The sequence below is a fragment of the Plasmodium inui genome (assembly GCF_000524495.1).
Source record: "Plasmodium inui San Antonio 1 unplaced genomic scaffold supercont1.20, whole genome shotgun sequence".
Lineage (NCBI taxonomy): Eukaryota > Apicomplexa > Aconoidasida > Haemosporida > Plasmodiidae > Plasmodium > Plasmodium inui.
Genome location: NW_008481854.1, coordinates 8,523 through 31,367, shown reverse-complemented (window position 1 = coordinate 31,367; position 22,845 = coordinate 8,523). Strand labels below are relative to the sequence as shown.

At 44.6% G+C, this 22,845-nt stretch overlaps 8 protein-coding genes across 8 annotated transcripts in view; 4 read left to right on the top strand and 4 right to left on the bottom strand.

The window, feature by feature from the left end:
• The window catches only part of C922_04124 (hypothetical protein), a gene marked incomplete at both ends in the record, with an annotated part of 2,503 nt that extends 798 nt beyond the window's left edge, over nt 1-1,705 (bottom strand). Inside the window, 2 exons of the mRNA XM_008819709.1 lie at nt 133-218; nt 465-1,705. Coding sequence (XP_008817931.1) covers nt 133-218; nt 465-1,705 — 1,327 coding nt within the window. The remainder of the gene's footprint in view (nt 1-132; nt 219-464) is intronic.
• Nucleotides 1,706-4,221: 2,516 nt separating this feature from the next.
• Nucleotides 4,222-4,506, top strand: C922_04123 (hypothetical protein; the record flags this gene model as incomplete). Its single annotated transcript, XM_008819708.1, has 1 exon — nt 4,222-4,506. The coding sequence occupies one exon, from the start codon at nt 4,222-4,224 to the stop codon at nt 4,504-4,506; it is 285 nt and encodes a 94-aa protein (XP_008817930.1).
• Nucleotides 4,507-5,251: 745 nt separating this feature from the next.
• Nucleotides 5,252-7,912, bottom strand: C922_04122 (threonyl-tRNA synthetase; the record flags this gene model as incomplete). Its single annotated transcript, XM_008819707.1, has 1 exon — nt 5,252-7,912. One exon carries the CDS (start codon nt 7,910-7,912, stop codon nt 5,252-5,254), a length of 2,661 nt encoding a protein of 886 aa, XP_008817929.1.
• Nucleotides 7,913-9,150: 1,238 nt separating this feature from the next.
• Nucleotides 9,151-12,838, bottom strand: C922_04121 (hypothetical protein; the record flags this gene model as incomplete). Its single annotated transcript, XM_008819706.1, has 2 exons — nt 9,151-9,237; nt 9,380-12,838. 2 exons carry the CDS (start codon nt 12,836-12,838, stop codon nt 9,151-9,153), a joined length of 3,546 nt encoding a protein of 1,181 aa, XP_008817928.1.
• A 1,425-nt stretch (nt 12,839-14,263) lies between these two features.
• On the bottom strand, nt 14,264-15,003 carry C922_04120 (30S ribosomal protein S13p/S18e; the record flags this gene model as incomplete). Its single annotated transcript, XM_008819705.1, has 2 exons — nt 14,264-14,530; nt 14,800-15,003. The coding sequence occupies 2 exons, from the start codon at nt 15,001-15,003 to the stop codon at nt 14,264-14,266; spliced, it is 471 nt and encodes a 156-aa protein (XP_008817927.1).
• Nucleotides 15,004-17,757: 2,754 nt separating this feature from the next.
• Nucleotides 17,758-18,213, top strand: C922_04119 (hypothetical protein; the record flags this gene model as incomplete). Its single annotated transcript, XM_008819704.1, has 1 exon — nt 17,758-18,213. One exon carries the CDS (start codon nt 17,758-17,760, stop codon nt 18,211-18,213), a length of 456 nt encoding a protein of 151 aa, XP_008817926.1.
• Nucleotides 18,214-18,217: 4 nt separating this feature from the next.
• On the top strand, nt 18,218-20,331 carry C922_04118 (hypothetical protein; the record flags this gene model as incomplete). Its single annotated transcript, XM_008819703.1, has 5 exons — nt 18,218-19,391; nt 19,518-19,565; nt 19,709-19,755; nt 19,911-20,024; nt 20,275-20,331. 5 exons carry the CDS (start codon nt 18,218-18,220, stop codon nt 20,329-20,331), a joined length of 1,440 nt encoding a protein of 479 aa, XP_008817925.1.
• Nucleotides 20,332-21,257: 926 nt separating this feature from the next.
• C922_04117 (hypothetical protein) lies at nt 21,258-22,523 on the top strand (the record flags this gene model as incomplete). The annotated part of the gene is made up of 3 exons (XM_008819702.1): nt 21,258-21,344; nt 21,623-22,243; nt 22,380-22,523. 3 exons carry the CDS (start codon nt 21,258-21,260, stop codon nt 22,521-22,523), a joined length of 852 nt encoding a protein of 283 aa, XP_008817924.1.
• Between the last annotated feature and the right edge of the window lie 322 nt (nt 22,524-22,845).

The window sequence follows — 22,845 nt, the reverse complement described above, 5'->3', positions numbered from 1 at the left end:
GGGGGGGGCAGCAGGGATGAGGCGAACATAACAGTGAGTGTAACGTTAAGGGTTGGCACAACAGACGTGATGAGAACCAGCTGATGTGTGTGCGGTGTGCGACATAAACCGCGACCATCTTGGGGCACCTACCGGACAGAGCGTAGTTATCGATCCACCCGTTTGTGATTCCTCCGTATATGATCATCCACTCGTTGTCGAAGAGTTGCGCGGAGTGCCTGCGCGAAAGCGGAGAGGGGAGGTGCACGTGTGGGTACATAAATGTGTGCAACTGTACGTGTGTAAATGCGCACGTCATATGCATAGGCTAATGCAGTATGCCACTTTTTTATGACCCGTTCAGGCTATTTCCGTCACAGCTAGCCATTTTGCCGCTTTTTTTTTCTTTTTTTTTTTTCTCTTTTCTCTTTCCTTTTTCCTTCTTTCTTTTTTCGCCTTCCTCATTTCTCCTCTCTCATCCTTACCCCCATCGTGGACAGGGCTTGGGCCCCGAGGTGTTGGGGATTTCCATCCACCTAAACGTGTTGAGGTTAAAAATCCACGTGTCCGCGAGAGCCCCATTGAAGCCTTTCCTATTTCCACCAAAGAGAAAAAGAAGTTTTGCAGTTCCATACATGGAAAAGATTAAACTGTGTCCATATCTACCTTCGGGAAACTTATCTATCTGAGTAATTTCCTTCCAAGCGCCCCCAGAAAAGCACCACAAGTCGGACAAGACAGCATTGTTTCCATTTAGACCACCATGAATGAATATGGCATCATTAAAATTGATGGAAGCGTGTTTATATCTGCCACATGGTTTTGCAAGGCTCCCCACTGGTTCCCATTTCTTTGCTTGGAAATCAAATTTAAACGTTTCATCAAGTATTTCATCATTTTCATTTATTCCTCCAAAGATAATAATGCCCTTTTTGTTATCTTCCGAAATAACATTGCCTGAGTGAAATGCTCGAGGAGAAATATCTTCCGAATTTAATCGGATTTTTTCAAATAAATTGATGCCAGGCACATACCTTATAAAATTATTAACACATTTATTCTGTACAATTCCTCCATGTATGCAAATGTCTCCATTTATCTCAACTGTGATATGACCTTTTGTTCTTTTGAAGCATCTCTCATTGTGCATAATTTCTGTTAAGTGGAATGCAGGTGGTGAAAGAAACCCCTTGGACACATCTTCATTATATGCTGTGTTCACATCATCACTCACCATTTGTATTTCTCGTTTCATATTTTCTGTATCTCCTTTGCTCTGGTTTTCATTAACTTTTTCGACCGCTTCAGACTGTACCTCCTCTGCCTTTTCAGGGGTTGAAACTGGCCTTGTTGTGGCGCCACTTATTAGGTTCATCATTTGGTCCCATGGGTTGACTCTATCACTGGCGGTTGATACTTCTGCAATGTCGTTCGTCATCCCTATGGAATTGGCCATAGAAGGGGCTGGACTATTGGCCATATTTGCAGGCATATTCATATGACCATCTAAGGCGGCCATGTCAGGCGAGATAACTTTTTCCTCTAGGCTCCCCATTCCTGCTACATTAATTCGCTCAACCGCGTTTACTCTTTCTGCTGAGGGAAGCATTTGCGGTGCCTTCGGGCTAACTTCGGGGGGGCTGATCACCCCTGCCGCTTTTGCTTCTTCCATAAATGGCTTTTCATCGGTTCGTGGCTCGTCCGGCGCTGTGCTTAGGGTGTCCATGTTGTCAGCCTGTGGAGCGAAGCGCGGGGGGAACCTTCGGTGGATGCCCTGGGGGATGCGTCGGTAGATTGGTGTGTGAATTCCTGTGTCGATTCATGTGTGGACTTCAGTGCGGACTGACGCACTCCCTTACGTGAGTGGACTCACGCCTGTGCAACTTACATGCACTCTCAGTTTCACTTTCGCCTGAACTGTTCTGAAAATATAATATAACCTGTTTTTGCCTTTCTTTCGGGTGGTCCTAAGGTGCGGCCAAAAATTGCCTCTTATCTGCTGTTTCGAAAAACAAACGCAGGTTTCTGCGAAGTGCACACTTCCCTAATCCGTTCGACAATTCTTCCGTTATATCTTTTCCAGCATGAATTCACCTTTTGTCGCAGTGTCGGTAAGAAAATTAATTTCTTCTTTTATGCATGCGGCCAGTGTGTGTACGCTTGGGTGTGAACAAATGACAGCCAAAATGGCAAACAAAGGGGTAAACAAGGAAGTACCGAATGGACGGTCACAAGGATAGGAAGAGAAATAAACACGCGCACACCACTTACACCTTAGCAATCTCGCGTTGCGCACAGAAACAGCGGTGGCGATTATTTTTTCAGAAACAACTTCGAACGACAGTTTGTGAAGTTAGAAAAAAAAAAAAAATTCACTCCACTTAGGCGTACACACCTGTGCGTGGTGACTAATTATTCGTTTGACAAGCATTGCATATGTGACATTTGAGGAGCGCTTCGCAAATTGGATGTCGTTCGGGACATTGTTTTGTTCTGTTCACGTAGCGTGTTCTACTTATTTTTCTTGTTCCGCTTTTTTTTTTTTTTTTGCACTTAAGGGACAAACACTCCGACACGATCTACAATTTAGTGCCAGTCAGCGTAACGTGTGTGTATACCTGATGGTCGTTCTTTTTATGAGCTCACCAAGTTGCACGCTCTTTTTTTTTTTTTGTTTTTTTTTTTTGTTTCCCTTTGTTTCTTTTTACCATTGGTGATAATTTTTGTTGATTCTTCTTTCAATTCGGTTTCTCCCCCGACTCCGTAAAAGTAAGAGCTTCAATTCGTTGGAAAGGGAGTTGGGGTTAGGCCGATGGAACCCCCGCGGAAGGGAAGAAGAAAAAAAGATCTCTCCTTCGCGCCGACGCTGCTGCGCTGTTGTATCCATTTAGCTGCATATTTTCGCCCCGTTTTTCCTGCCTTCAATGCTCCTTTAAAATGCGAAAATTTCCCGCGTCCCGATTGCTTCCCCCCTCTTTGTGCCTGTATGTGAAGTAAAACTTACACACACGTTGGCCGAACGTTTGGAAATGCTTTTTAATTTGGCTTTCATTTGTGCCATTTTTCCTCCATACACATCACGGTCGTCCCCCGTTCTAAAATGCAGTCCTGATCCTTTTAAAATTGGGAGGATGAGAAACATTGCAGGGGGGATTTTTCAAAATGTCCAACTGGGTATCATTTGCGGGGGAAGGGCAGCTGTATTCTGCGCTGGGCTGGCGAGCGGGCAAAAGTGCATATGAAAGGATACGTACAGATGGGTAGCAGCGAATGTATACCTACTTGCACGGAAGGAGGCTAAGTTCCCTTAATTGCTGCTCCCCTGGCAAAAAGTGAAATGAACAGATAAGAGACTCCCTTCAAACATTTCCAGCGACATGTTCGCCATCCCCCCTTCTTTCCCCTCTTAGGGATCTACACCTATACAACGCTGCGCTCCTTCCTCCATCAGTGTGTTTCGTATGGATGCGCAAAATGGTAGTTCATTTGGTAAACTCTGCATATATGTGGCGCACGCCGCGCAGGCATTTTTAAAAAAAGGTGGAAAAATCCTGGGGTGGTATACCATTATGTGCACCCTGCTTGAAGCTCTTCACAAGGGTGGAAAACTTCTCCTCCTCTTTAGGGGTCACAGAAGTGACAAGTTCTCCACATTGGTATTTTTTTCCCATTTAGGAAGTAAAAAATTGGGAGGTACAGCTTCGTTTATCCGCATGCGTAACTCTCCGTTTAAAAAAGCCACGTCCATATTTCGTTTCGCCCTGTTTGGCAACAATTTTGAAAAAAATAAAAAAAAAAAAAAAAAAAAAAAAGAAAAAGTCAGCTACAAGTGGCTATCCAAAAAGTCATATTCCGCTTGGCCACCATTGTTTAAAAAAAAAAAAGTTCCGATCAACTGATGAGCCATCTTACTGAGTTGCCAAAACATCTATAGTGATACAAAACACAGTCAAAGCAGAACTGTTGACCTTTCGAGGGGAAATGAACGGATTTGAGAAATAAAGAAAAAAGGGATATAGAAAAAAAAAAGAAAAAAAACAGGTTTATAACGGAAGAGATATAACCTTTGTTGCGCTGCTCCACTCCATATTGGTGTAATTCCCGTCGACTAATGATCACTTGTGCAGAGGCATCCACATCTCACAACAGCAGCAGCACCTTTGAAAGGTACCCAGTATAATAGTACCACGTCACCAGTTTAGCGACGGACCGAGTCGGTAGTTCCTCCAATTCGGAAACCCCATGGATCACTCGACGGAGCCATTTCTAGACGACCCGAATATGCCCGAAGAAGAAAAAAAAGTGCTCGTAGACGCAAACACGAGAAAGGAATGGGAGTCCACCGGGCAGTGGATGAAGCGGAAGGAATTCCTCCTGAAAATGCTGAGTTATCACAAACAGAATAATCTAAAAATCGATGTCGACAAGTTTGCAAAGATGGGCCATATGTATTACAACATGAAGTTCCTGAGCTGTACATACAGCGATCAGGTGATGGAGGAGATGCGCATGTACGAGCAGGGTTGACACGGCTGGGTGCGCGCCCCCAAAGGAGAAGCAATCGCACCGAAAAGGATAACCGTCAACGGGGGGTGAGGGAAGCGAACTGGGAAAAAGGGGGCCACCGAAACGCGTCCCCTTTTTTTATCCCCCGAGGGGAAGCTCTCTTCATTTTCTTGCGTCCATTTCTGCGTCTATTTCTTGTTTTTTTTTCCCTCATGGTTTTACTTGGCAAGGGGGGGAGTCAGCACCTCCTCTGACGCCAACCCCTCTTGGGGACGAACAAACCGGTCGGCCGACAACGTGCACGCGCACCGGTCCGCATTTGTCCCATTTCACATTTGTCACGATCAACAATTTAAACATTTTTAACTTTTTTTGTTTTTCTAAAAATAAATTCGTTCACGTGAGGGTTCACATAGGCATGGTGTATAAAAAGGGGGGATGTGAGACACACCGATTGGGCATCCTGCGTTGTGCCCCTTGTATCCACATGTGCCTTTTCTGACACAGCTTCCCCCGAGGAGGCATAACTTATGCCCACGTGTGTGAAGGGTGTGTGGGGGGGGGAGGGGAACAAATGAAATGGGTGGGAAGGTCAGCCGCTGGGAAGATGCAAAAATGGGTGAGCAGGCGGCAAGTAGACAGGGATGTTAAAGGTCTACACGATAGGGGCGAATTAAATAGTCCCGCTAGAAGCTCGGCTTAACAGAGTGACCGCTTAACAGAGTGACCGCTTAACAGAGTAACCGCTTAACAGCGTAAGTGCGCTTCACTGGAGAGGCTCCCACTGGCTGAAGGGCTTCACCTGGTTGAAGGGCATCGAGTTGACCTCGAGGAGCTTCCTGAAACGAGCGATGAGCTCCTCCAGGGAGCACACCTCGTGGTTGTTCTGGTCGTCCCTGTTTCGCACAGTCACCGTGTTGGTCGTTAGCTCCTTCTCCCCCACGACAAGAATGAAGTTAAACTGGTTGAGTTGCGCTTCCCGTATTTTCTTGTTCAGCGTGTTCAGTGAGGTGTCAATCTCCACATCGAAGAAGTGATTGTTGAGCGTTTGGTACACGTAATTGGCGTAATCATTAAATTTGTCACTTACGGGGAGGACGATGGCTTGCCTGGGAGAGATCCAGAAGGGCAGCTTTCCAGCCGTGTGCTCTATCAGAATGGCGACGAACCTTTCCACGGAGCCGAGGATAGCTCTGTGGATAATAACTGGTCGATCGAAGCCCCTTTTGAGCTGCTCTGCCGTATCCACGGTGAGGTCGGAAGGTGTGTTCTGATTGTGGGGAGGATTTCCATCAGCTACTTCCACCCTTTCCGCTACTTCCTCGTCCCGCTTGGCCGTGCCGCTTTCCTCGTTGAGTGCCCCAAAGTCCCTGTTCTTGTACTGGAGGTTGAATCGGGAGGGAAGCTGGAAGTCCAGCTGGATGGTGCCGCACTGATGGGTTCGGTTAATGCTGTCCCTGAGTAGTATATCAATTTTGGGGCCATAAAAAGCTCCATCTCCTTCGTTGAGTTTCCACGTGATATTGGCTGAATTGAGAGCGTCCTTTAAAGCCTGCTCCGCAAAATCCCAAGTGGAGATATTCCCAATAAACTTCTTCGGTCTCGTGGATAAGAACAATTCGTATTTAAATCCAAATAGGTCATAAATGAAAAATATGAAATGAAGAGTGCTTAACACTTCCTCCTTTATCTGCTCAAAAGTACAAAAAATGTGCGAGTCATCCTGTTGAAATCTGCGTACTCTAGTAAGGCCACTCAAACTACCAGAGATTTCATTCCTGTGTAGAACCCCAAAGTCAGCTAATCTGATCGGTAATGACCTGTATGACGTATTTAACTGCTTAAACATGACACAATGTCCAGGACAGTTCATAGGCTTCATTCCCCACTCTTTCTGTTCTACATTAAAAATGAACATACAATCTTTGTAATTTTGGTAATGTCCCGAGGTCTTCCACAGATCACAACTGAAAACATTCGGGGTGATCACTTCGTCGTAGGACCTTATTCTATATTCTCTTCTAACAAAATCGATTAATTTATTGTATATCTTTGCTCCATGAGGTAACCAGAAGCATGACCCTGGGGAGGTATCTTTGTCGAAAAAAAAGAAATGCAATTTTTTGCCTACATTACGATGATCTCTTTTTTTTGCTTCTTCCAAGAAGGTTAAATATTCATTTAATTCCGTTTTTTTCTGAAAAGTGATGCCATAAATTCGCTGTAAACTTTCATTGTTTTTATTTCCTAACCAGTAGGCAGCTGAGTTTTTTAACACCTTGAATGCTTTTGCCTTCCCTGTGCTTTTTATATGTGGTCCTAGACAGAGGTCGATAAAATTCCCACACCTATACACGGAGGTTTTTTTATTTTCTGGTATTTTCGATCTGATCAATTCTAACTTGAAGGGATTATATTGAAACAGATCCATCACTTCGTCTTTCGTACAGATGAGTTTCTCAAACTCTGCGTTTTCTTTTATCAGCTTGTTAAATTCGTCTTCTATTTTTTTGTAGTGTTCATTCGTTATGGAAAATTCGCGTAGGTATATATCGTAGTAGAAGCCTTCCTTGAGGGGGGGTCCGATGGTGAGGTAGCCTCCGAAGAGCTTCTCCAAGCTGCTGCCTAGGATGTGTGCGGAGGAGTGCCAGAAGGTCTTCTTCGCCTCCTCGTGCTCCAAGGTGAGGAACTCAATTTTGCAGCTTCCGAGCAGTGGCACGTTCATGTCCCACAGGAGGGCCGTTTCGCCGCCCTGTTCGGCGCTGCAACTCACGGTGTCATCCTTCGCTCCCTCCGCTTCGTTCGCTTCGTTCGCTTCCCCTCCTTCTTGCTCCTCCTCTATGTCGCAGAGCTCCAGGTCCACCTTCTCCACGTATGTCACGCGCGCCACGATGGAGTCCTCCGCCAGCCTCTTCGAAATGGAGCTGGCAATCTGAAACGGGGTCGTCACATTGCACTGTCCCACCTTCACCGACCCATCAAGAAGCTGCACATTTATGCTTCTCGTCAATTTTGCGTCACTCTTGAGTAGCTCCTCCCTTTCGATTCGCTTCTTCTCCTTCAAATGATTGTACTTAGTTAGCCTCTCCTGGATAAACGCTGGGTTCTCCCCGATGACCAAATTTTGCTTTAATTTCTGCAAGAGGTCCCCCTGGGATTTATCAACGCTGGTGGTGGATGCCATTCTGTGGGATGCCAGTTTGCTCACCTTAATCGTCCTCCTCTTCCAGCTGCAGATACTGCTTTTGAACAGTTGGTTGATGTATAGGGGGTTCTTTCTCGTGACCTGAAGATCATTGCGACCGTGCCGTCTCCTCTGCGCGTCATTCGAGTGAGCAACGTTGCCGGCGCTCCTTGCAGTTGGCTTATACAACAGGGGGGCGTTAAAATTGTTGCACGTGTTCGTGAGAAGAACGCAAAGACTCATAACCGTTCTTCGCATTCACGCCTTCGGTTGGAGGTGAATTGTACACAAGGGCATGCAGGCATAAACAGGGGCAGCGCGGATAAACATGGGCAAGCACGCATATACATGGGTTACACGCAGGGGTGATTTCAAGTAGGACCATTCGCTTGGTAAGAATCTGTCGCGATTTCGCTTCCTATCGGTGATGCTATTCTCATTCCTATCCCTTTTGACTATTTCTTTTTTTTTTTTTTCCTCGACTTGTACGCAACTAAGAGTGGGTTCTCAAATCCGTTTCCGCGAACAGCCGCAGTGAGATCACCCACGTGGCATAGCATCACACATAGCCTGAGGCATGCACCCCGTTTTGCACCCCCTTTGCACGCGCTCTTGTGTGGCTTTATATGGTCAACAGAAACAAGGGAATTTCCCCTGCTGCACAGCTAAACAGTTTGGCCCTCTTACAGAAATTATGTCGTTCCATTCGAAGTGGTGCTGAACCTTGTAGAGGCAGCTTACGTGTGGTCGCCACAACGGTACGTAGCAGGGCTGAGATGCCGCTTTGCTAAGGCAAAAAGGGGAAGGCTCATTATAGTATGATCCCGTCACACTGCCTTGGGGGATGCCTTTACTGGAGATCCACTCACACCCCATTTTATGACAACATCTCATAGCACCCCACTACCCCCGCCCCACGTGGGTGGGAGTAACATACAATGCTACTTCCATTTCGTCGGAAGTGGTTCCTAAAAAAAGGATACTTCCCCCCGCAGGGACTACACAGCAAAATGTGTTTCTCTTCCACCACGTTCCTCTTTGTGAAAGTCTCTTAACGAGAAAAATAATTTACACCTTTTGGAAACTGCTTCATGTTGTTGCGTACTTGGCTGGAGTGGAGGGGGTGTGTTTGGCCTCTCCACAAAAAAGGGGACATCAGTTGGAGGGGCATGGCCACTCTGTTTGTGCTGCGGAATGAAAAAGAAAAAAAAAAAAGAAGCAAAGACGCACATAGCAGAGGAAGAAATATTGAACAGATGAAGAACCCCCCCGTGCAGAAAAGAATACACAACGGTGATGCACTGCATCGGTGACTGCTCGGACGCATATCACAAAATGGGACAAAAAAGATACAAATTAAAGAGGTCCTCATACCACGCAGAGGGGTGGGAAACCAATGTGCCGCACAGAAAAATTCAGATACATAGGAAACAGAATTGAAGGGCGTGCCCATGAATTCTCCACAGGCGCTCTGACCGAAGTCAGTCCAACATGATCACATCGCTTTCCTTCTCCCTGAGCTCGTCGATGCCCGTGATCCTCTCGAGGACGCTGCTGTCGCGGATGACCTGCGGGAGGGGGGGAGGTAACAAAATGGGCAAAAAGATTTGCAACAGAATGGGCTAACAAAATGTGCAACAAACTGGGCAACAGGCGACTCAAATGAAACAGAACAACATGACTGCTAAATAGACGCCGCTCCGTGCCTACATTTTCGACGAACACCTCCGGGCATGCCTGGTAGCGCAAAATGACCTTCTCCGAGCAACACATGCATCGGTCGAAGGCACTGCAATACATTTTCCTCATCGTGAATTCGGCCAAATTGAGGGACAAAATGTGAGGTGTGGCTCCCAAGCAAGAAACCAGAGAATTTGAAGCAGCTCTGTTCTTCACCCTTCCTGTCTGCTCCCTGGAAGGATCCCTCCTTCCATCCATGTGCATGTCGCAGCCGTACACATACTGATCTTTATTCGTGTGAGGTGCAAAAAAATGTAGCGGGTGTTGCGTTAGGGAAATTAATAACTCTACAGATAGCCCACCACTGATGCTACTTAGTCCTCCTCTACTCACAGTGCACTTCTCGTCAAATGGTTGGCCAAATGAGGAGTTCTCTGGAGAGTGCAAATCGTTACAGTAGAAGCACCCACCCTTAAAATATAAGTAGGGGTGTCTAATTATGTGTAGCGATTCGAATCCTAACGCGATTGTAATTCCCAGGGGGGGCATTTTGGCTAGTTGCATTACATTCGTCAGAATATTGTTGTAAAAGGTTTGCCTCTCATGGATGGCTTCGTCCGTCAGGTTATTCTCCTTGGATAAGGACATGTAGAGATCGCTATGGTAGTCACTAGGGGGATCGAAGTGCATGGGGTTTGTACAGTCCACGGGGTTAGCACAATCCACAGGGTTGGTAGATTCCACGGAGTTAGTAGAATCCACCGTGGGGAGGGTGGTCTCCCTCTGCTGCTCTTCCCATTTCTGTCCATTTTGCAACTCCCTCATACAGTTATACTGCTTCTCCGCAATTAGCAAACTGGGGAAGTACCTTGATTCCTTCGAATCAGTTGCCAAAAAAACGATATCATGATTGGATATCAAATTATCTAAATCGGCGATTGTTTCCTTCGTCTTACCTATGCGTCCGTTGGAGACGTAGCTCGAATGCCCAGGCATAGGAATATCAATCAGCTTCGCCTGAATCTTCAGATCTGGGGCAATTTTTAATAAACGCCTCTTCGCAGCGACTACTTTGTGCACTGGCATTTTACACTCATCTTCTATGTCATCTGTGGTGTAGAGGGACTGCCTACCTACGTTCGAAGGTTTTACGACAGAATTATCAACGAGGGTTAAGTGTTTTATTCCCCAGGTTACACACGTCCTTGCGACATTACACCCTACTGTGCCCATGCCTAGGATTAGGACCTTCAATGAGGTTATTTTTTCCTCGTTTAGATCTTTGAGGAGATTCCACTTTATTAGCTTTACATGCTGCTCGAGGGCTATTCTCTGCACCACGTCTCGGTTGAGAAAGTTGCGCAGGCTAACTTTGTGGATGGTGCTGTCGCCGTTTGCCCCCACGCGCCGCTTCCACCCGGGCGCGCAGAGGATGGGGGCGGCATCCACGCAAGCAGCAGTTTCGATCGCAGCAACTCCCCCTGTAGCCGCTTCCCCAAGGTCGCCCCTGCTTGGGACCCTTATTTTAAAAACTGACGAATTTAGCAGGTACTTCACCAGTTGGTCTTTCCTCGCGGAGAGGTGTGTTTCCCCGGCGAGGTGTGTTTCCCCGGAGAAGTGTATTTCCCCCCCCCTGTGGTGAAATGTTTTCCCTTCCATGTAAGATTCTTCCCTTTTCCCAATCCACTCACGTTCCTCCCCCACTTGCATGGCATCATAATCTCGAGTAACCATCTTAGACACCATGGTGCACTGAGCGCTCTTCACAGGGGGCACATGCGCATTGGACATCCCAGGGATGGTGGCAGTGGGACTTCCTTTCGAATAGGGATATTTCCATAACAAATGAGTGGACAACGACTTGCACACGACTTCCTCGGACAGTAAAGAGAAATCCCTAAAGACAAGCAACTCGATCTCGAAATCGTACAACTCGTATTTTAAGGACAGACAATATAGCAGATTTCGAAAGTCCCAACCCAGGGACGTGAAGACGCAATTTGGATCCACAAGGCAGATGTACAGGTGGAAAAAGTCTTCCATAACGTATTTTAACTTCTTCTCCTTCAAATTTTGTAGATCTTCTTTGAGTTCGCCTAAGCAGCTTAACGGTAGGACGGTGAGCCCAGCATAACGGCGCAGCACGTGATAGGGGCTGTCACATTTCATCTTCGGATCGTCGAAGTGGCATTTACAATCGCATGAACGGGTGTCTCTTAACCGCTCCACTGGGTTATCTGAACAAGCACACATACAGAGGTTACTCCCTTGAGGGTGCTTCTCGCGAATGCCTGAGAGATATTCGCACACATCCTTGAAGGAGCCCAACGAGGCAAACGCTATTTCTTCCTTCCTCTCCTCTCCAAGTTTATGGCAGACTCCTAAACGGTGCAAACTCCTCTGGTACATTTTCATATACAGGTGAGGATTCCGTAAGGACAACTCCTCCGCATCAAACTTTAACAGAAGAAATGCCCCAGAGTCCACGAACAATTTATTCCCGTCAAAGAATGTCTCAATTTGGTGAGACAAGTACAGCAGATCTCCCACGTTGATGTAGTTCTTTCTCGAATCTAGGTACATCACCTCAGGGTCGATAAAAAAATATAATCGCTCACTGGGTTGTATCATCTTAAAATGGACACGCGGATTCACCACCGGGTTGGCCAAGCTGTAGTAGCACAGAAAATCTTTAAGATCAAAAAAGGTTAAAATTAAATATGTGTTTATTTTTTCAAAGTAGTTTATCTCATTTGGTTTATATATCCAGAAGGAATCTTCATAGATGTTGTCTTTCATTGTTCCATCGTCGAGGCCATTGTTCATATGGCTAGCTCTCTTCAAGTACTTCCTCAAATTGCTCATTGTGTAATTAATGTGTGTTCCCCTTTTCGTGGTTAAAAATTCCTCCAGGGTGTTGAAGTTTAGTAAAATGCCCCGATATTTCTTTGAAAACGTGTTCCTTTGCTTTGCCTTGGTATCCTTCCCCTGTGTATTTTTCATATCTTCCCTCCTGGTTGTGCACATCACGGAGAACTCCTCAGCTCCATCACTTACTCCACTCGGAACAGTGTTGCATGAAGTAACGTTTTCCCTTTCTGCCACTTCCTCACAGGTCATACTCTCTGCTGCAGTTTGACCGCTTTCTCCCTCGACATGGGGGAAAGAATTCCTATCAATTTCTACCACGCTGCAACTGACGTAGGGATACTCAAACAGAAGCGGCTCCGAAGAATCCGGCAGGTGGGGATGATTCACCCTCACATTCATTCTATGCACGTTGCTACTCGAAAGCAGATTGATATACTCACATCGACGCTTGTAAATTTCAATTTTCTGTTCGTACAATTTTGTGAAGAAAGAAATGTCCATTTTGAACTCATTGTGGCAATGCTTCAGAATGTCCACCCCTTCCACTTCTTCCCTTTTTGGCTGTTCTTTTTCTGTTTTCTCCTTCCCTGACGGGGTTTTTCCTACGCTGGGGTCCATCTTCACCCCTAATTTGTGTGGCAAACTGCTCTGCGTTATTATGCCCAAAGGGGGGGAAATTTAAACAGATGTTTTTCTTTTCTTTCTTCTTTCTCTTTTTTGTTATCCACCCGATGTAGTAAGGAGCAACAAAATGGAGTGAACAACTTTGTGATACACAGTTTGTGTCCCTGTTAAGGAGGAATGTTTGCACCAAGGGGGATGCTTTCCTCATACTTAAGATTTTAGCATATTTTAAAACAATTTGTTGCCACCCCTTTTTACGCAAAACGGAGTGTTGCTTACGAGAAATCAAAGGTGGTGACTACACATGGCTGAAATGGTGCAGAAGAAATTGGCTCTCCCAAAATAGGGCGAAACTGTTGAGGGATAACCCAAATGATAGAAGCCTTGGCACAGAATATATTAAATTGCACGCCTTTGCAAATTTGCCTCATCCGCTTGACGCGCCTGTAATTCACATGCGACACACGTGCGCAGCATTTTTTCGAGGTTGTCCTTTATTTCAAAGTGACAATTTATTTATCAACTACGCATCTTGGCCCCAGTTACTGCACCTCTGCCTTCATCCTACCCGGCCCATTAGCCGAAGCGCAACCCTGCATTGGCAAGACAACGTAGTTTGTTACGCAAAAAAAAAGGGTTAGCAAAAAAAAAAAACAGCAAATTTAACGTTATCCTATTTTATTGTTCCTCCATTTAAAAAATAATTCTTAAATGGAACATTTAAGTTGGGAAGGTACCACCTCAATATGCTCCTTTCAATTTTTTCGTAAATTTGTGCGCAAGAAGCGGGGCAGACAGCTTTGCAACCCCTACAACGTCCACCTACATGTGTATGCGAAATTTATGGACCGCCCCACCAAAAGGGATTCGCGATAGCGCATAATTTAATTAGCCGGGGTAAATTTTTACTGTGTACAAAGCTCCCCATGAACCGTGTAGTTTCGATTAATTTTTATAGCCGTATCTTTGGAACATTGGGAAATGGCGGCACGATGGCCATCCTTACAATACACATACCTTGTGTTAGCACTGTTACCGGTGCTGGAGAGTAGGATTACCCCAATAAGGTTATGGGGGACGGGGGACGATGAGGAAGTACAACAATGTGGTATCCTCAACAGGCATTAACAGAATTCCTCCACCACGTATGCACTAACTTAATCGTAAAAGTTGACTTAAGGCGGTTTTAAATACGCCCGCCACGGGGCTTCGGTCTCTGCTTAATTAGTTCAGCCATATAAATATGCATAACAACAACATAAGCAGTTGTTTTCGTCTTTTTTTTCTTTTTTTTTTTTTACCAAAATTATATGAACCGTTCATGCAATATGTATTAAAAAAAAAAACATGCACACAGAATATGTTAGGTAAAAAAAAAAAAAAAAAAGAAAAATGCAAAATGGCTAGCTGCTAATTCATTCACGCCCCCTTCTTTTTGGACACACCAACAGTTCTTCCTCTTCGTCCAGTGGTCTTGGTATGTTGACCACGAACTCTCAGTCCCCAGTGGTGACGTAGACCTCTGTGCAGTCTGATTTTTTTCATTCTTTCCAAGTCTTCACGTAGGTAGGAGTCCAGCTGGTTGGCGATGACGTGCAGATTTTTTCCTTCCTTTACATCCTTCCTTCGGTTTAAGAACCAATCGGGAATCTTGAATTGCGATGGGGCATTCATGATGTGCACAATCTGTTAAGCGGGGCAGACGGGTGAGGAGAAGAGGTCACCATATGGTTGGAGGCATGCATATGTGTGTTAAGCGCACATACTACTTCGCACGCATGTGCGCGTTGCAAGGGAAGTACATAACAGAAGAGCGCAACAGGGATGATGGAAAGAAAGATTCGCTGGCGTGCTACATAGTAGGCACATGCGATAAGTAAATCCACGGGGTCCAAGATCAACTGGGGGAATTGCTGCATATCCCACTTCGAATATCACGGTCCCCTCTCACTTACGTTATTTATCTCCTCCGTGGTGAGTTCTCCTGCTCTCTTGGTCGAGTCCACATTGGCCTGCTTGCAAATGACAGTGGCCATTCTCTTCCCAATTCCTTTTATGGCTGTTAAGGCAATGGTGACCTTTTCCTTGCCATCAACGTTGGTATTCAAGATTCTCAGTATGTGCTGGAAATCGTTTTGGTCTATCACTTGTAGTGACATTTTTGGCGGGCTATTTTTTTTTTCGACTGGAGTTTATAAAGCAGATGGAACTGCGCAGGGGGGAGAAGAGCAGTTAATTAGGAAGTGAGAAATGAGGAAACTATGTTCCGTTGGTATGCATTGATTGGTCGAATATTTGTTTTCTGTTCTTTTTTTTTCTTTTTATGCCTCAAAATGGTTTATAAAAAATTAATTCTGGCTTTTTTCTACAAACTTTGCAATGAAGAATATTCGTTTCTTCGCAAGTAGCAGTTTATATACTCTTTCTGTGCTCGAGAATCTTTTTCTGCACTTTTTGGTGACGCGTATTTTAATTTTTTCTTATCAATTTTGCGCTGTTTTGCGGGTTTCAACCTTTTCGTTTTGCTTATTTTTATTTTTTGAAAGATGCAAATTTTTTTTTCTCACCTGAGTTGCACGTATCTCGCGATAAGGATAAAAAAGCGTATCGTCCCTCGCGACGAGCCTACACTGAGGCCGGGGATCGGGCAAAGCAATATTTTTGCCGCTTGACAAAGCCTTTCTTAAAAAACAATTTTCCCACGTGAAGAAACCCAGTTGGAGGTATCGCACAATACGTATGCGAAAGGTTAATCATCTCACGTGCATACAACACAGAGAGGCTTATTTTTTCTTTTTTTTGCGATGCGATTTTTCTTTCGCACCGAAACGTGGGTCCCTGTGTACTTGCTGCCGACTTATGGGTTGGCCGCGCCTTTACGGAAGGAACCCATTTGGATAACTTCTGCCAGTTCGTTAAGGAAATGTATACACAAAGAGCGCTACAAGTCGTCATCGAAGGGAACAACGCCGGGGTACACTAGGGGGATGCCTTATTATGGGCGGATCTCACTTACCTGCTTGTCACGCACAACGGGGAATAAAGAAAAATGTGGCGCATAAAAGTGGGAAAAAATGTAAGCGGAACAAAATGGCATGAATCAGGTTCCACCCTTTTTTTTGAGCAGCTGACGTGGGCGGGGGAGGTATTCCGCATGGCCCATTGGAATTTATTTTTTATTTGTGGCGCCGTGTCATTAACTCCCCGCCTGCTGCGAAGGGAAAATTCTTATGTGAACCAAAAAAAAAGGGGATCACATTCTACTGATCTTTCCCGTTTTACGAAATTGTTTCAAATCTGCCAGCCGTTTTTGTTTTCCTCAGAAAGGCAAAGGAGAAGTTACGTAAGCTTAATTGGAAAACTCCGGAAAAATGGACCCCCCTGTGGGGACGTACATACAGTTATATAATTATCTAAGTGCACGCTTTCCTTTCTATGAGTTACTTAATTTTGGGTGCTCTCTGTGCCCCACTTAAGAGCACTTCCGTAACGTGGTAAGCGGCATGGAGGTGTTTGTGCATACTGGAGTTGGAAGAAGACCTCCTGAGGTGATGGACCACTCTGTCTGCCGCATTCCCTTACGAAGCCCCGGTGCTGGGCGGAATATGGTAACAATCCGTTTCACCATTTCTGTGAAACATAAAAAGACGACACCTTCGTGGGAAAGGAACCCGAATGGAGCTACCACATACCATAGGGAACGAAACATCTCAACGAGTTTGTGTAACACCACCCCTCGTGCTCTCCCCCCGTTGCATAAACCTCGTCAGCCAAATGGTTGTTAACCGCGTCATCCCTATGGGATAATAGAAGATGCGAACTTTTTAAGCTTCACAAAAATTTGGCTAACTGCTAAAAAGTTATAAAAAAAAAAAAAATTCCGCATTTTGGGCCCCCCTTTTGCGTGCGCAGCAAATTGTGTAGACCTAAATGTATACATTTGCGATGCTTCCGTCTGGATAATTTTTAAGAATCGAAAAACGAATGAGAAAAAATAACTCACAACTTCTTCCTTGCTGTGTAATATGCGGAAACCATGCGAAGGAGGCGTCTTTCCCGGAAGAAGGTATGCATACCCTACACATGCACATATGCGCGTCAAATGGGACTCCGCACCGTGGACGCACAATTCATTTTCCCATGCACAACGTAATTTCTCATGCACGTCACGCGAATGTGCACAGCGTCCGATTTGAAATGAAGCTCTCCTCATGGGGATGCACACTTGCAACATCTGCTCCACAGCTGATCTCAGTAACGACATGTGACACACCCATTTAAAAAAAGTAAAATTCAAAAGGTGCTCCGTATTGTGCTAACCCATTTGGAAAAAAAATAAGATTCGTACGAGCGTTACGTAGCGCTAACTCGCTTAAAGAAAAAAAACATTCCCTTGTTAATTCACGCAGCTGGTAACGTTTAACAGTCTGCAAGCGAGGAGGATAAAAGAAAAAATCACAAAAAATATAAAAGAGGAAAAACGGGCACAGGATCCATCAAATTTAACCCTTCTGTGCATAATTTTCACATGCTTAAGAAACCGCGAGGGGGTTACAAACTCCTTCTATATTCACCCGCCCTTCCGTAACCAGTTTCTTAGAGGAACCCCAAGCGGCAAGTTGCTTTTTTTTTCCCTCCTAATTAGCAAAAACAAAATTAAAAAAAAAAAAAGAAAAAAATACATATGCTATACTTATCTATATAATATAAAATACTACCGATATGCTTTCTCTCTTTTTATTTCCCCTACCATTTTTGAAAAAAAAACAAAAATAATAATGACCGAGCAACGTGGTTCAACCTAGCCCCCAAATGATAAACTCTCAATTACACAAAAGGGTCAAAAACACTTAAAAAGGAACCAATTGACAGGAAACACGACTAATGTCAAAGCAGAGTTCGAAACGGAGAAGATGAAAGGGAGTATTAATTCTGAAGGGGGACAGGGGGACGCTGATCATGTTGTGAGAGAGGAAAAGATGGGCCACGAAAGGGACGATCAAAGTCAGGCAAAAAGTGTGACCCTAGATGGATTGAGTAGTTTGATCCCCAATGGAGTGCAACTCCCCCATCAGGGTGCTCCCCTCAAATGGGGGGGAATGAACCACCACGTGAGGATTACCCAACCGAGTAGCCCCAGCAAAGAGAGCGGAAGTGAGAGGAAGAGTTTCCCACTGAAAAGCATCTTCCTCACCCCTATCACAAAACACACCATACTAAGGAGCATAAGCGCTATAAGACAAGGCATCTGTGCGAAATGCGCCATGCCCGGACACCCACTGGGAGGAACAGGAGCGACAAGAAAAACCGAACCAACCATTAAATCTCTGGTAAAGTACTCTTTCCAAGCGAATGAAAAAAAAAAATAACAAAATGAAGAACATCATGTCGATACAGATTCCCGCACACAGAAACGTAAAAACCTCTGTTAAGAGGAACCAGCAACAAATCTTAAAAAGTTACATTTATATGATGAATACTGAAAGGAACAATTTCTATATGAACACTGAACGTACAGATAAAAAAGGACATAAACATAAGTTCCCTCCTCATCTTTTAAAAGAGCAAATACTGAACTTTAGTAAAAGACCAAGGGATATCATTTCAAAGCCATCGAACAACTGCAGCAGTGGCAACAATTTGGAGAAAAATAAAAAAAAAATCAAAGTTAATAAGGCAGAAGAAAATGACGATGTTATCCTTTTGGACGGAGATCAAAATGTACCTTGCCGTTCAGGTGAAAATGGGCCAAAAAGTAGCAAGACGGGAAACAACAATTTGGTGCAGGGGTACAATAAGGGGGAGGACGCAGGTGGGAGTAGCACCTACAATTTTTTGAAAATCCCCCTTGCAGTGAAACGGAAAGATGGTAAAATTAGCCTCAAAAGGAACAGCATAGCAATCACGGGTGTGGGCATAAAAAATAAACAAAGTAGCGCAAATCGCACGAGTGGAGAAAAAAGTGACAGTGTAAAGAACGCGTCGTTTAAAAAGATTTTTAGTGCGGAGGAGGCGAACAAGATAAAGCTGAATTACAACAATAATTTTAGCGGCATGGAGAAGAGGGAAGAAAAAAAGGTGAAGGACTTCTACTGCAAGTTTTACAAATGTACACAGGGCCAACAAAAGGGAAGTGGGACCAACCGAGGCTATGCCAGCGATGCCGCAAATGTGCAAACTTCCTGCTTACGAATGCTCGATGCGCCGTCCAAATACTGCAAATCGTGCAGGAAATTTTTTAAGCTGCTCATATCTCACGGCACCAAGTACAAGGGAACGCTAGTAGGCATAAACTTTATCCGTCCAGACGTTCAAAGCGTTTTGTACGCGTACAAATGCGATAAACAACACGAATTTAACCTGTCGCTCTTTCACATTATGCACAATTTGTGGTGCCCGCATGATTATTGCCTGTTCGAGTGTAAGAACACGCATGAGAAAAACTATGCGACTGAGTTCTTTCGCCTCAAAGAGTTGGACACTATGGAAAAGCAGAGGGACCTATTTTTACAGGCCAAAATGTTTTGTCTCGTCCATCCGGAGAATGGTAATAACTGCGCCCTTATATGTGGACAAGGAAAAAAGAAAATATATATATATATATGCACATGTGTATACATTTTAGCTAGCTAACTAGCCATTTCCCCCCAATGACTTTTTTTCCCCCGTGCAGCCTTGCCAGACAGTAGCGAGAAGACCGGAGCAGAATGCACCGATGATGGTAGTGACGATTTTAAGCAGACCTAAGAGAAACCCCCTTCGCGTGTGTGTATACATTAGCTTTATCCCCACACTCCCATGTTCAGATCGGTATACTCACCCAGCTGAACAACGCATGCGTATCGCTTTTTTTTCACTCTTCAGTTGAGAGGATTATAAGGAACGCCAACGACCCGTGGAAAGTTCTCCAGGTATGTCCCGCGGCAGTTCGCTGGTGTGAAAAAGTACGTACATATGGATGAGAGGAACCATGCAAGTGTTTATTTTTTTTCACAATTGGATGTGTGAACCTGCGTAGTCATTATTTCCCCCCCCCCTTTTTTTTTTTTTTTATGTCCTTGCGCAGATCAAGAAATTTTCCAAAATGGAGTTATGTGACAAGGAGTTAAAAAGGAAAGTACGAAAAAGTTACCGCGCCCTGGCGCTGAGGGTTCACCCCGATAAGAACAAAAGTAAAAATGTAAGGGGAGCTGAGGCAAGCATGGGCATACTCGTATGTATACACCTGTGTGTACATGGGTAGGAATGTGCTCCCCTTTTAGCGAACGTCGCATCCACTTCTGGGAGCGCATCCCCCGAATGGAAGAAGTTTCAGCGGCAGTGCGTTTGCATGTGGAATTATTCCTCCTTGTGCACCATCACCGATGCCGGTAGGCAGTTGCGTACCTGACGCCCCCCCTCATTTCACGATTACGCTTCCCTTTTTGCAGGTCACGTTAGCTATGAACATTTTAACCAACTCGATGAAGGCAATAACATCCGCGTAGCAGCATTCTTGAGTTTGAAACCGTGAAATAATCACCATCCGAACAGTTGTCTGTTTTTTTTTTTTTCTGGAAGCTCCCTTAATTTGGAACAATATTAAGTTGTTTAAATACCTCCCCTTTTTATTTCTGTTTATTTTTGTATATTTAAAAATGTCTATATATCCAAAGAAATTTTTTTTTTCCTTTTTATCATCTATTTTGTGTATCCCGTATCAGGCGCTGAAATTGCTCAGATCGTAGACGGGCGCAGCTGATGCGGCTTTTTTCCTGAAGCTTTTTTATGTAATCTAGATTGAATGCCTTTTTTTTTACGTAGCCCTTAGAATCCCTTCTTTTAATGCGTTTAATGCGGTTAATCGCTTAATGAATTTTTTTTTTTTTTTTTTTAGTATAATATATACTCTCCACTTGTTTAAAAAATGGTTTTTTTTTTTTTTTTTTTAATTTCCTCGAGTGTTATGTTTTGTCCCTGCCGTCGCGTGTTTCTTTTGCTTCTTTTTGAGAAAAAGGGCCAATTGTTTAGTCCGCATGGTGTACATTTGTATATACACTGCGGGTGTGCCCTTTTTCTTCCAATTGAGTTTGCCGCCCACGTTATGTTCTTTAAATTGTCAATTTGAAGAATACGTAAATTATTTTTTTTTCTCCACTGCCTTTTCGTTCCTTTCATTGTTCCATTGTTTCTTTTTTGTGAATGCTTCTTTTTTTATTTTATTTTTTTTTAAAACCCCTTTCCGTTAAGAGGAACTACATTTTTTGAAGAGAACTTTTTTTTTAGTTTAAACGATATCTTATGTGACTTTTTTCTTTTTTTTTTTTTTAATGCATCCCTTCCACCTTTTGCCGGGACACTCCCTCCATCGTGTAGCAATAGGTTGATATTGCCAAAATAGGAGGATCACCACGCCCGTTTCGCAATCTCCGAAATGATTAACAATTTTAAATCACCACAGTCGAATGACCCGATTAAGAAGCTGCAGAATTTGCTGAACAACTGCCTCTACTCCGTCGTCGTTAGTTTGAGAGAGTGTGAAAAGGCACGAGAATGTCCCCAAGTGGCCTCTCAGTTTCGGCTCAGTTGTGACTGAGTTGCCGCTCAGCGATCCACTGAGCGCCTGGACATCGACTGAAATATGCACATCAACTCGCATGCACAGCAGATAAAGAGGCGTATTCACAAGTTCGCCTAAACCGTGCAGTCAAAATTGCGTCTACACTGATCAGCCATTTTTTGCGTGCAACACTTTACACGCACACATTTCACCATGCGGCTTTTTCGTTCCACTTGAAGGACGTGCTGAGCAATTTATCCTACCAAGGGGATCCCAAGGAGCTGGAAGTTGTTCCGGAGGAGGAGAGTGAATATGCCTACTTTGTGAACTTGCTAAAGGAAAGGGCCGCCGACATTGAGCGGGAGGCGCAGGAGAATGAGGAAGCGGTGGAAGAAGTACAGGCGGAGGTGAAGGGGGAGCTTGAAGAGGAAGTCAAAGCGGAAGTCAAAGAGAAACTGAAAGAGGAAGCTAAAGAAGAAGTTAAAGAAGAAGAAAAAGAGGAAGCACAGGAGGAAAACAACACGCCGGACAACTCCACGGGGGACGGCGACCCAGTGAAGGATGGCCAAACAGACGAATCGAAGGACTCGTCAAGCGAAGAAACGGGCGATGAGTCGTACACAGAGTCAGGCGGTTTATCGGATGGACAATCAAACGTGGATACGATGGACAGAAAGGGAACAGACGACGAGCAGACGCAACGCTCCGTGGAGGAAGGACCCCCCAAAAAGTATTTCGTCAAACCCTATTTTGAAACCCCCTTGCGGGAAGAAATCCTAGACCGAGTGGAACGAATGAACTTGATTTTAAAAATGATAGACTCTTGCATAGAGGAGCTGCCCGATTCGTTAATGATCGAAGTGAGTGACAAAGTGTCGCGCCAACGTGTTGTCGGCAACGTATTATCCACTTGCATCGCGCAAAGCTCGCGGCCACACGCTGTTCTCCGCATACACGTGAGTATACACGTGCGCCGCTTAAACCACCCCCTCGCAGGAAGAGAAGTGCCAAGAAATTAAGGCGTTACAGAAACGGAAGGACGACTCCAAGGAGGAGCTAAAAAGGCTCTACAGCGAATACGACGCCATTTACAGTTACGTCTCGGATAACCTGCGGGACATCATTATTAACATGGAGTAACTGCCAAAAGGTTTGGAAGTCTCTCTCACGTTGGTTTGGCGGATGTTAAAAAAAAAAAAAAAATGACCCAGTTTTCCCCCCCCATCCAGGGTTCTTCACTTATTCTATATGATGTTTGTGCCATTTCAGGAAATTTTTTGAAAACCCCCCCGATTTTTCCCATCTTGCGTATTTTAAATGTCTCCAAAGGGAGTAACAAAAAGGGGGTGGTTAAAACGGTAAAAAATGTTCATCGGTTTTTTTTTTTTTTTTCTTATTCCCAGGTCGCTTCGCCCCTTTTGTGGTTTTGTTTTCCTGGCCCTTTCAATTTTATTTCCCTCAA